The sequence below is a fragment of the Pangasianodon hypophthalmus genome, chromosome 17, assembly GCF_027358585.1.
Source record: "Pangasianodon hypophthalmus isolate fPanHyp1 chromosome 17, fPanHyp1.pri, whole genome shotgun sequence".
Taxonomy (NCBI): Eukaryota; Metazoa; Chordata; class Actinopteri; order Siluriformes; family Pangasiidae; genus Pangasianodon; species Pangasianodon hypophthalmus.
In genome coordinates, this window is record NC_069726.1 from 16,753,055 (window position 1) to 16,766,732 (window position 13,678).

Consider the following 13,678-nt stretch of genomic DNA (forward strand, 5'->3'; position numbering starts at 1 on the left):
TTATTTGTAAGTGGAAACTAAACCCAAGTGTATAATTGCCTAGATGAGCAAGCTTTTTCAAATAATTTAGATGTAGTGATTTAATGTCCCTAACTGTTCTCAGCTAGTAATAACCACAGAAATAGGATAAGGAAAAGCATAATTTAAGGGAAAAAAAAAAAGAGTAAACTTGGAAAATTACATTTTGAAAAGTGGTGTGATGAAAATGAGCTATTAAGGATAGCATCTTTTTCCACAGGAAAAAGTCCCTCAGAAGAGATTTATCAGCTGATCAAGGACAAACAAGATGCAACTGTATACATAATCCTTCCTTCAGAAAATTGAATCAACAATACACTGTTATTACTGTCAAAAAAACAGCATCTTTATTAAAAAGAAAAAGAAAAAAGGAACTACACATACATGGTGAGACTGAAAACCACTGGATAACAGTGTAAATACATTTGCATACAAGTGAGATTTCCACATGTACTGCATTTACTTTTGAAAGAATCAGTGCCACTTTACAGAGGACATTGAAAGAATGAAAAATGCGAGAAAATGTGCAGGTGACGTAAAACTCTAGCAGCATTTTAAAGCCTGATGGAAAGAAAAATACAGTTGCTTCTTTAAAAACAATGTAATTGCCACTTAAAAGATTCACATTCAAAGGCAAAAAGGTGATACTTTTGCAGACACAACAGTGATAATTTAGTCTGATCATGTAAAACTAGATCACAAAGCTCTTATATGAACAGAGCATAATACAACTCCAGCTTTAGCATGTTTCAAATCACAAGTTCCGTGGCTCAGCATAGAGAAAAGCAAAATGAGACTGATTTTTTTTTTTTTTCCATGATAAATGATCCCCAAATTTAAACGACTGTTACTTTAAAGCACTGATTATTATTATTATTATTATTATTATTATTATTATTATTATTATTAAACTGTCACTTTAAGTTTACAGTTTAAATTTATACAACACTGTTGATCAGAAAGAGTTCTGAACTCACTAACTTGGCAAACTAGAAGCATTGTTTTTACTGAGAAGCTATTACTGTTTCAGTGCCAAAAGCTCTACAGAACAAATCCTCTGTGTGACTTGTATCTTTACCAGAACCCCATAGGAAGTGGAAATAAAACAGTGATTTCACATGTCTGAATAATATCACTGCTAATCTAAAATTCTCAGCACTTATGAGTCATACATACATAAAGTTGTACTGTGGATGTAAGATATATGCCCCAATTTTTAGTCATATTGGTCCAACAACCTTTATATGACTGCCCTTTTTTCAAAGAACATAAACATATTATGAACATGCGAGTTTACTAGAATGGCTCAAACTGCAACAAGCTGTGCCTTTAAAATTGAGGAACTGAGATAGAGGTAGTCAGGAGTCAAAGCATGACTTCATGATTGCCTCACGATCAAACTTGAAGTTAAGGAAGGACTTTGAGGAGTGAATCTGCTCGTATTCTGACTGCCCATTCAAGCCATGAACGTCACTCACTGCATCTGGAGTAAAGATAAGAAAATCATCATTTCGTGAAACTCATTAATAGTGCTAATGAGCTAATAAATGTGCTTCGTCACCCTGGTGCTTTCTGGAGACTTTGACCATGGCATGGTTGTTGATACCAGTCAGGCTGTTTTGAGTATTCCGGAAACTGGTAATCTCCCGGGATTTTCATGCACTGCAATACACACTTATCAGCCATAACATTAAAACCAGCTGCCTAATATTGTGTAGGTCCACCCTTGTGCCCTTCTGACCCGTTGAGGCATGGACTCCACAAGACCTCTGAAGGTGTCCTGTGATATCTGGCACCAAGACATTAGCAGAAGTTCCTTTAAGTCCTGTAAGCTGTGAGGTGGAATCGGACTTGTTTGTCCAGCACATCCCACAGATGCTCGATCGGATTGAGATCTGGGGAATTTGGAAGCCAAGTCAGCTCTTTGTCATGCTCCTCCAAAACCCATTTCTGAACAATTTTTGCAGTGTGGCTGGGTGCATTATCCTGCTGAAAGAGGCCACTGCCATTAGGGAATACCACTGCCATGAAGGGGTGTACTTGGCCTGAATGCCAGGACCCAAGGTTTCCCAGCAGAACATCGCCCAGAGCACTGCCTCTGCCAGCTTGCCTTCTTCCCATAGTGCCTCCTGGTGCCATCGTTTTCTCAGGTAAGTGATGCACACGCACTCGGCCGTCCACGTGATGTAAATGAAAACATGGTGATTGAGACCAGGCCACCTTCTTCCATTGCTCCATGCTCCAGTTCTGATGCTCACCTGTCCATTGTAGGTGCTTTCGGTGGTGGACAGAGGTCAGCATGGGCACTCTGACCGGTCTGCGGCTACGCAGCCCCATACGCAGCAAGCTGTGATGCACTGTGTGTACTGACACCTTTCTATCATAACCAACATTAACTATTTCAGCAATTTGTGCTTCAGTAGGTCTTCTCTGGTATTGGAATAGATGGACTAGCCCTCGCTCCCCACGCAAATCAGTGAGCCTTGGGTGCCCATAATCTTGTCACTGGTTCACCAGTTTTCCTTCCTTGGACCACTTTTGGTAGGTACTAACTACTGCATTCCAGGAACACCCCACAAGACCTGCCATTTTGGAGATGCTCTGACCCAGTCATCTAGCCATCTCAATTTGGCCCTTATCAAAGTCACTCAGATCTTTATGCTTCCCCATTTTTCATGCTTCCAACACATCAACTTCGAGAACTGACTGTTCACTTGCTGCCTAATATATCCCCCTTCTTTGACAGGTGCCGTTGTAACGAGATAATGAATGTTATTCACATCACCTTTCGGTGGTTTTAATGTTATGGCTGATCAGGGAATATAAAGAGATTACACGGAATAGTGCAAAAAACAAAATACATCCAGCAAGCAGCAGTTCTGTGGGTGGAAATGCCTTGTTGATGAGAGAGGTCAGAGGAGAATGGGACTGGTCTGAGCTGACAGGAAGGCTTTGGTAACTCAACTGATCACAACTTTGGTGAGCAGAAACTGGACAGTTGAAGATTGACCAAAAAAAAAAGAAAAAAGACCTCTTTCATCAGCAAGGCATTTCCACCTGCAGAACTGCCACTCAACTGATATTTTTTTGTGCTTCACACATTTTGTGTAAACTCTAGAGACTGTTCTGTGTGAAAATGCCAGGAGATTTCTGAAATACTCAGACTAGCTGTCTGGCACCAACAATCCGACCAGGGGCAGTACAGGTGTTCCTATTAAAGTGGCCAGTTAGTGCATGCACAACCTTTAATATTATATTAAAGCTTTAAGGGCTAAATATTAAGGTGGCATACCATAATATTTCTAGATTAGGTCATCGAAGCCTATCCTTGTATAACAAGTTTATCTGCTTTTATTAGCAATGCTGCAATGAAAATGAAATAAAAGAATATTTCTTTTGTACTTTGCTCTGGGTAATAGCATCTGCTAATGAGTGCACATTCTCTTTCTGCTTGGCTTAAGCTAAAGGACTCAATTCACCCACTCCTTTCAGCAGATAATTCTCATTTATGTTCATAAAAACATTTACAGTTCTTGAAAAACCAAATGAACCTTATCGTATTTGCTTTCCTGGAGTTAATTACATGAATTTACAGTTACCAGACTGATCCTGAGCTCTATGTCTTTTTAAAAGGGGTCTCCAGTCTTACCTGCAAAGGACCAAAGTGGCAGCAGCTTTTCATTCCAGCCAAATAGTCTCAAGACCAAGATCAACAGATTACACAGGTGAGATTAGGTGCAGCTCCTGAGGGGTTAGAAAGAAAAGCTACAGCCACACAGATCCTTTGCGGATAAGATTGGAGCCCCCTGTCCTATAATGGTGGCTTATATCTGTTAGGGGCAATTTCCTGTGAATAGTCTACAACCACATGAACCACCTGCAGAAGGAGATTACAGACTTGTGAAGTCCAGATTTTATCATATGAAAGCCATGGAATGCTGGTACATCTGGTCACATGAATATTCACGAGTCTAACACAACTATTTCTGATTAGATAAACTTACTCATTTATTCAGTCAAGGAAACAGTTCTGGCAATGTGACACTAATGAATGTACCTGCATCAAAGTTGTCTTGCAGTCTTCTGGGCTGAAGCTTCTTTTCATCTCTCTACAGGAAATTTGTCATACAGACGTCAATGTTTTAGACTGATAGAAATTATCCGCCAAGTTATCAAATATTTAGTTATGAATGAATGGAGATATAAAATGTATCTGCTGACTACTGACCTCATTCATTCTTTTCTTTACATTAGGGGAATCCTGGTGCTTCCTCCCATTGCTTTTCACATTATGGTTCTGCAAAAACATGACATTTTGATATTTGCTGATATTTTGCTGTAATTCGAAAAATTGCTGTTGCTTATCTGATTATATCTCTGTATAAATTAATTTAATTCAGAATATCAAACTAACTTACATTACTTCACATTTACATACACAATCAAGAGAAAAGAAATACAGTGTAGGGGCCCAAATTCATCACTACAACAACACCACCCTCTTCTGGTTATCTTCTGGAAAAGTACACACACTGAAATTCACTGAAAGTTCACAATCAGCACTGTGGATATTAACATTGAGGTTTCTAGAGTACTTTTAGCTCATACTGTAATCACATATTCAAGCAAGTAAAGCTATATTCTGAAATTTTTTTTTTTGCTAACAAGTCACTACAATGTTTGTTTTTTCAAAACTCTTCCTATTTTTCTCTGTATAAAAGACAGTTTAGTACATCAGTTCATTTCATGACCAAAATGCACCATAACCAACAAAAACAACACAAAAACATCTTAAAGAAAAAAAAAAACCTTTTTATCAAAACACCAGAACTGTTTCTCTTTTAAGAACACGGTCAATATGAGGACAATGACCCAAAAACACTTAGAACTGCTGTCATTAAAGTAGGTACACCATATGATACTGACTGTATCTGTAATTTGTTTTATTTAGTTGTTTTCATTTGTAATTGTGATTTCCTATTAATTCTGTCGACCTTAATCTTAGTCAGGAGTGACAAAATGGAGTCAATCTCTTTGATGATGGAGAATGGGTGTGAAATTTTTGAATAAACATGGAAACTTTTAACTTTTTTGTGCAACTGTTTGTGTATGTGAGAATACAAAGTTTTGCCAGGCTGTCTATCTGCGTACGTATGTGCTGACATTGTGGTGGCTTGTGACAGGAGCTGGCTATCGTATCCTATCACATTTATTTCACACTGAATTTAAGTATTGAATATATTTACAATATACACTGTTGTTCTTCTTTCCCGTTAGGGGTCGCCACAGCAGATCAGTGGTCCGCACTGGTTTGATTTGGCAGAGGTTTTACGCCGGATGCCCTTCCTGACGCAACCCATTTTACCCGGGCTTGGGACCAGCACTAAGATCTGGACCACCAGGGACATTTACAATACACACTATATGCGCAAAAAGTTTGTGGACACCTGACCATCATGCCTATATGCGATTTTTGAACATCCCATTCCAATTCTAGTCCCCCTTTGCTGTTATACTAATCTCCACTCTTCTGGGAAGGCTTTCCACTAGATTCTGGTGCATGGCTGTGGGGATTTCTGCTCATAGGCCACAAGAGCTTTAGAGATCAGGCACTGATGTCAGGCGAGTAGGCCTGGGGATGCAGTCGGCATTCCCGTTCCTCCCAAAGGTATTCAGTGGGGTTAAGGTAAGGGCTCTGTGCAGGCCACTTGAGTTCTTCCACACCAACTTTGGCAAACCATGTCTTCATGGACCTCGCTTTATGCACAGGGGCACCATCATGCTGGAACATACTTGGCACCCTTAGTTCCAGTGAAGAGAAATTGTAATTCTACAGCATACAAAGACAATTATGCCTTAAATAGTATACAGTTGTGTGGCAACAGTTTGGGGAAGAACCACATATGGGTGTGATGGTCAGGTGTCCACAAACAATTGGTCATATAGTTCACATATAGTGTGCATTCATTTTATAATTTAACATTGAATATGTCTTTAACATATTCAAAATATACTGTATTATTACACATAAAACTGGTTCAGTTATTGTTCATGGATAAAAATATGTGTAACCACAAACCTTGACTCTGAGAAAGTCTGCAAGCTCACACTGACCAGGCTGCCCAAAAGCTTTCTGCTGCTTGTGCTTTGTCCAGCCTTCACATGGAGATGCCTCCATTGCAATCTGTGAGCGCCTGGGCTTCGATCTGGGGGAAGAAACATGTTAAAGGAAAAAAAAAAAATTGGCATATGTATTTATATTCACAATTATATAATAAGGTATATAATATAATCCACATAATTATATTCTCAAAGTAGAGACAAGCTGTCTTTATTAAAATCATACACATGTCCAACTCCAAAGTGTTTAGAGTCCACAGAACACATTCACAGCATGAGGGGGATGGCCTAATGAAGCCTTGCTGCAGCAATATGTAGATTCATGTGGTACTCAGGAAAGCTAGACAGAGTTCGCACACCACTGGTCGGTGTGGATCTCTGATTTGTTTGTAGAAAATGATTTGCACACACACACAAGTTCTCAATCAGGAAAAGCAAGGCTAGATTTCATTATTCATATTGATCATGTCACCTTTAGAGCAAAACTATACTAAACAATCTTGCTCACCGAAAAGGTTTGCATGGAGTGTTGCCATTGGATAAAAAGTCCTCATCACTGCTTGTTGATTCCAGTTTATGCTTGGCTATCCATTCTCTGAGCTGTCTGTGAGGAGAGTAGTGTACCAAATTGAATATTCAACAATGAACAAAAATCACTGTACTGGTATTTACACTGGGATTAATGACAAAAAATAAAACAGAAGATACCTCATAAAAGGTATAGCCATAAAAAACTTATTGGGAGCCAGGCCAAGCTTGGATTTGGGGGTCATGTCGTTTCTGTGACATGGCAGTTTGTCAACAGGAAACCATTCAATATTCTATTAAAAGTAGCAAAAGAAAAATGTTTATTAAATCACCACTCTGTTCTGAATCAACAAGTCATCAATTAACTGCCTTTTAAGTAACAGAGAATGAAATGATACTCCACCCTTATTTCTTTCCTGGTTTTAGGGTTAAATTTTGTTTCCTTTGGTACGCCAGGGATTATGTATAGTCGAGCGAGTTGATCTGTGATTTTCTGCTCAATGAAGGTGTCTTTGCAGATGCGGTCTCTGATGTCAAAACCAGTCTCCTCTAAAACCTACAGCAAATATAAAGCACATTAAAGAAATGGTTCAATTTAAAATCTAAAATTTACATTGCCAAAACATGCTTGTGGTCTCAAGTTTACTTCTTTTTGAAGTAAACTTCCATTTTTGAACTGGCGGTTCAAGGCTAATGTTACTAATAAACAATTAGGGTTGCTTAATCAGGCAGGTGTTTTTATAGAAAAGATTTAGGTAAGTTACTTCTATTTTTTCTTAGTCATATTAGTACTGATGCACCAATACAAAATTAAATAGCTGACTGACTGCATTTAAAACAAGTGAAAAGCTGGAAGTTTGATTTTCACTGAACCTTTAGTCAAAGCATCAAGTGAGCATTGCTAAGTCATGCTATACTTTTCTTCCAGGACCAAAGCATAGTGAAGCTCCTCAGTGGGTTTATTTACCTCTCGTACAGCACAGTCATGGGGCGCTTCATCCTCGTTGACTTTCCCTTTAGGAAAGCCCCATCCTGATTTGGCCAGGTATCCTTGCACCAGTAATACCTACACAAATTGCATGCAAAAGTTGACAGAGGAAGATTTCATGTAGATTATTTTCTGATTGCTGAAAAAAAGGGATCTTTATTAGTTCTGGCTGTAACATACTCACATTGTCAAGGGTTTCATCCAGAATAATTGCACCATATGTAGGAACACCCATCTTGTACTCTTTCCATTGATCTAAAACCTTCTGAACATCCTCGCCTTGGGGAAGCAGGAATGGACAGTGATTAAAAAGTAAAAGAAAAAAGTTAAGGAAAATTAATTAGGCATTAATTAGACATTTGGGATGTAGCCTATGTGCTGCTTACCAATCACACTACTCTGTATAGTTTGCTTCTGCTCTCAATGACCAGGCGACCATACCTTGATGTTATAATAAATGACATGGCTTTGCACTAAGTGTAAGGGATGACATCAGCCAAACATAATCGTTCTGTATCGAATTTTCCTGTCCAATCTACTGATGGATTCTATGCTGTGAGTATGTGAGATATTCACTGACAAACAGCCTCAAAGTACATCACGATCATACTACTGATGTTTCTGTTAAGACTGCAGTGTTGGCTTTGTTCTCAAAAGCATGTCAGTACCAGATGAGTACAAGGTTTCGGCCAATATCCAATCGAAGCTCTATCTTGTATTGTATGAAGATAAATGCATTTATAAAACTGACTCATATAGATCCTATTTGTCGCGTTGTGAACAATTCAACTTTCAAACTCAAGAGCAACCTCTGTTTAGTTTTCTTCTAAAAGATTAAGCAGATTGATTTTCTCTATGATTAAAACAAATGATTTATTTTCATTTCTGAGAGGTGTTAAGCACAGCAGGATATCAGCTTTGGCGAAGTCCCTTATCCCACACTGAGGTAGTCCTGGTGTATTCTGCACGTAGAAGTCCAGGTAAAACCAATGGGCAAGTTCGATCTGGAAGCAAACTCGGATGGCATTGTCCCTCTCTTCACTGGGGATGTGGAGGATGAAGCGACTACAGGAGAAAGACATCAGCACTGAACAATCAGACCTGGCAATGTTGGGAAACAGTTCACATGACACGGAGGCCCAGAAAAACCTGTCAGATGTCGTTGTGGCCGAAAATTGGTAAAATGCCATAAGTAAAAAAAAATAAATTAAAATAAATAATAAAAAGGTTTTCACAAACTATTTGGCAGAAAAACAAATTTTTCAGCAAACAATTTACTGTCATATCTCTTTAAGAAAACATAAATATATTTCACCAAAACACAGAATCACTTTCACTTTGTCTTGGCGTCTGCTTGTTAAGATCATTGTTTAAAGATCCAGTTTAATAAACACAAAGAGATGTCTAAAACCTCACCAGCTAAGTGTGCTTTTCTCATGATTATATCAAATTTTTGGATAATTACATGTCACAACGAAATGGACATAAGCTTAATCAATTCAGTTTGCAGTCAGATACCAGCTTTCAAAATGTCTGCGATGCTTCTGCACCATCACATCCTTAAAACAGAGAAGAACGCTTACACACTCTGAACAAATGACAGCGGACAAAGTTTTAAAATGTTTAAATGAGCTAATAAAAAGACACCAATAACAAGAAATGTAATCAACAGAAGAGAATGGGCTGAATTAATTAAAAACAATTACTTTGGCACCGATATGCATGACGGAGATGAGTGAGTGAAGAGATGACGATGAGGTTGGTGCTTAAATGTCATGAATTACTTTTACCTCTGGTGATGAGGCAGAGACTGATGTGGATGATGCTGATAATTAAAGTGAGAACTTATTTCTTTAAAATTTGGTAATGTTGGTTTGCCATAGGTAGGTTAGGTTTTAAATGTAGAGAAGTGGTGTCTTTAGGATAGAAATGAAATCTTTAAATGTAATTTTCTCCCTTTTCACTTTTGGAGAGTGACACTTTAAAATTTAAAACACTTTAAAATGCTAGAGCTTTACTTGTGATTGAGATACATGTAAAAATGAAATATTTCAGTTCATGAACTATAGTCTCTATGGCTCACACTGGAGCATGTGAAGGGTTTTCCCAGACTATCACACACTTTGTACAGAGAGAGTGTTGCAACACTCATTTTTAGGGCAGCAGAATCACTTTTTATCCCTGAACCACATAAAGAATCACAATATTTATATAAACTGTGTGTAGAAATGAGTCACATGTTTCTCTCTATCACAGATAAATAATATTTCAGCACAACAGCCAGAACCACTTCCGGTTCACATCAAGGATGATTTCACAAAGCTCATCTTTTATAATCAGCGTTAGATATCACTCTTATCTTATCTTATCTCGCTGAAGCTTATTTTGCCAAGTGTGATTCTTTCATAAAACACACACCCACATGTTTGCGAGAAGAAACCGTTAAACAGGCGGCTAGTTTGCTCTCTCTTGCATTAGCCACTTTAGCCTGTATTTTAGAGGTCTGGGAGTGATATACAGTCTGGATTAACTTGATTAACAAGCGCTGGCGTGGTGTTCATTGCAGTGGGCATTTTTTTTATTATTATTTATTTTTTACTGGTTGTTTAAGAGTTACTTAAACTACGCAGGTACCTGCACAGGTCGTCCAACACGCCGTTGGGAATCTCCCCTCGTTTTGTCTCCATGTTAATGAGGGTAAAAGCATACCGAACTAGCAAACCTGCTTAGGTGAAAATAAACAGTGCAAAGCAACCGCGCTCGCTTAATTCGCACCGTCGCGACAAAGAGACGCTGCCATGTCAATTACAAACTAGGTATTTAACAAAATATAGAAAAACGCTGAAAATACACCTAGCTTGTTCATCTGCATTTGTTACGACGTAGCTAGCTGAGTAGCATCGGCTAAAAATATTGTCTCTCTCTCCTCGGCGGGACTTCAGGAAAACATTTCAGTGAGGGAGGGAAAAGGTGCTATAAGGACCAATAGCATCCTGTACTGGAGCTAACGGCGGCATTTCAGCCAATCGCATTGCTTCTACGTAACTGACGGGCAGGAACAGCCAATCGAGATGTAGTTCACAGAAACCGCTAGCAAGTTCAGCTGACCTAACCCGGAAGTGTGTATAAACACACAAGCTGGGGCTGTGACTCAAATCCCAAACTTAATTTTAGAGTGTACACAACTATACACTGTGCTCACAAATATGAACGAACAAATGTATTATAGGTAAAAGCATAATGATGTGTTGTTATTATAATTGCCCAGCTAATGACGCATGGATTATAAATGCGTATAAATATAGGAAAATAAGAAATACTAGGTTTCATATATATATAAAATACAAGATTCCGTTATTGCCACATAACTGTGTTGGTGGTAACTTGGTAACAATAAACAGTACGACATAGTGCAAGACAGGACAACAAGCACTGGACAGTGCAGACTGAGAGCGTTAGGAACTGAGGAGAGAAGAGATGATTTCTCTGATGACAGAGGGAAAGAAGCTTTTTTCTGAATCTGTGATGATATAACACTTTTTATTAAACTGTCCCATCATGCACAGGTTCCCAGATCTGGTCTTAGAGTACCCCCTGTTCTGCACTTTTACTGTTTTCTAAACACTACTATGGGGTACTCCAGGACGAGCGTTAGGAACCGCTGGCATAAGGGAAGAGGCCAGGAAAGAGGGCAGGAAACAGACATAAAAACAACATAATGATAGAGAGTTGGTCTGTGGTCTTCCTCGTAATACTGTAATTATTATTGACCTAAAATAAACACAATATGACCTTACTGTTTTACATCACATGCATTTAAACATTATTTCTTGGATGGTATTGTAATAACTAGCCTGATCCTGAAAGTATGGTCTATGTGCTAATCTCCTACATTAGAAGACAGTAAGCACTTTTAAGTATTAGGTCATGGTGTGTGATTCGAGACCCAGCTAAAGATGAGTTTATTTGAGAACCTGCTGGCTATAAAAAGTATACACAGATTTATCCTTGTCCAGAGGACTTTCAGCTGTCTGCTTAAACACTCTCATGTCCAAACTGCAACACTCTGTTTTAAAGAAAGAAACCTTAGTATTTTAAAACTGATTCTGAATAACCATGTACATTAGAGGCCAAAAGTTTTCATACACCTAGGCTAAAGACATTCAAACTCTATTTTTTAAAACTACATTTTCTGTGTTGCATCAATTAGGGGATCTACTTTAATCCCATAAGAGATAATTTTAAAATAATAGCTAAAGACAGATTTTTTTCAGCTTTGATTTACTATATCAGATTTTCAGTGGGTCAGAAGTTTACATACATTTTGTTAATATTTGGTGGCATTGCCTTTTAAATGCTTGTCTGGAATCACACTCTTGGGATAGCCTTCCACAAGCTTCTCACAATACTTTGCCGGAATCTTTGCCCTTTTCTCCCTGGCAAACCTGGTGTAACTCAGTCAGGTTTGTGGGCCTCCTTGCTCAGACACGATTGTTCAGTTCAGTCCACAAATTGTCTATGGGATTCAAGTCAGGCCATGCCACTACTTTCACTTTGTTTTCTTTAAGCCATTTTGTTTGGAGGTATGCTAAGGATCATTTTCCTGCTGCAAGATCCAATTACCACTAAGTTTTAACTTTCTACTTGATGTCTTGAGGTTTTGCTTCAGTTTTGCTTCCTTCCTTATGATGCCATCTATTTTTAGTTGTGCACCAGTTCTCTTTCTAGCAAAACACTCCCACATCTTGACACTCCCACCCCCATGCTTCACAGTTTGGATGGTGTTCTTCAGATTAAAAGCCTCACCTTTTTTTCCTCCATACACAGCACTGATCATTACGGCCAGATTTCTGGAATCTTCCAGAAGGTTTAAAGAGATGATCAACTTGATGTATGTAAACTTTATGCCCACTGGAATTCTGATATAGTGAATTATATCTGTCTCTAATTGATTGTTTTAAAATTACCTCTGCCATGAACAAAGTAGAGGCCTAACTGACTTGCCAAAATAAATGTTTGGTACCATGAATTGTTGTGAAAAATGAGATTGGATATCATTAGCCTAGGTGTATGTACACTTTTGGCTTCAACTATATATCAAGATAACACATGCTGAATCCCAAATAATTCTCTGAATAGGGTATGAAATATTGGCTTACAAGTTATGCAGACACACACTCACACACATTCACATCTAAAGCAATTTAGAGTAGCAAATCCACATACTGACATTTTTGGGAGGAGGGAGGAAACCGGAGAACGTGGAGGAAACACACACGGAAATGGGGAGAACAAGAGAAACTCCACACAAACAGTAACCAAATCAGGATCATATCGGGGACCCTGGAACTGTGAGTTGGCAGCTACTTGCTGCATCATAATATCATCCAGAGACATATATTACTCCTGTGCAATTCATCCAGACTTAATAAATCATATCTAGCTAATGTTAAATCATCATTATTTTGTATAAGAAGCAAGGAATGTTATTATGTGGTTTTTTAAAATTATTATTTTGCACCAGTAGAGCCAAACCAGATTATTCTGCAGATGCATCCTTGTGCTACAGCTCACCTGACACCCTGTGTTTACAAAGCTGTGCAGTCTCGGGTGCGCCAGTGAGGGCAGTGAGTGAGGAAGGGTGTGGTCTGGAGTAATTTATTTATTTATTTTAATAACACGTGCAAGTAGCGAGGACTTGTATAACATTTCAGAATGTATATAACAGTAATAATCATAGAAATCTTCAGCGAATTCATAATATCACACAGATTTACAAAGGTTTAAAGACGTTTCACGCACGCACGAGATTTGCCCACAGGTGACGTCACCGCTAACCAGGGTTGCCAGGGTGGTGAAGTTTGCTTCAAATTGCCATCCCTTTTTTTTTTTTTTTAATTTTCATTATTAATTTGGCATTCTTTTTGAACAAGACTGTGGGTGAAAGTTCTTGTCGTAAAGCAAATAATCAGAATTAAATATAATCATTTTCCACAAACATAGGCTATGACAGATGAAGGGAAT

At 38.4% G+C, this 13,678-nt stretch overlaps 1 protein-coding gene across 2 annotated transcripts; it reads right to left on the reverse strand.

The window, feature by feature from the left end:
* Positions 1 to 339: 339 nt before the first annotated feature.
* Positions 340 to 10,605, reverse strand: dcp2 (decapping mRNA 2). Of its 2 annotated transcripts, XR_003404425.3 has the most exons (12): positions 10,289 to 10,605; positions 8,568 to 8,719; positions 7,839 to 7,966; positions 7,634 to 7,732; positions 7,070 to 7,222; positions 6,847 to 6,959; positions 6,647 to 6,742; positions 6,098 to 6,224; positions 4,247 to 4,315; positions 4,076 to 4,127; positions 3,668 to 3,762; positions 1,368 to 1,501 (listed from the first exon to the last, which is right to left on the reverse strand). XR_003404425.3 is itself a non-coding variant. In XM_026942012.3 (11 exons), the coding sequence occupies exons 1-11, from the start codon at positions 10,339 to 10,341 to the stop codon at positions 1,377 to 1,379; spliced, it is 1,167 nt and encodes a 388-aa protein (XP_026797813.1). In that variant the 5' UTR covers positions 10,342 to 10,604; the 3' UTR covers positions 340 to 1,376. The 2 variants fall into 2 exon arrangements, 1 of the variants encoding a protein (XP_026797813.1); XM_026942012.3 differs by lacking the exon at positions 3,668 to 3,762 and having other exon boundaries at positions 340 to 1,501; positions 10,289 to 10,604.
* Between the last annotated feature and the right edge of the window lie 3,073 nt (positions 10,606 to 13,678).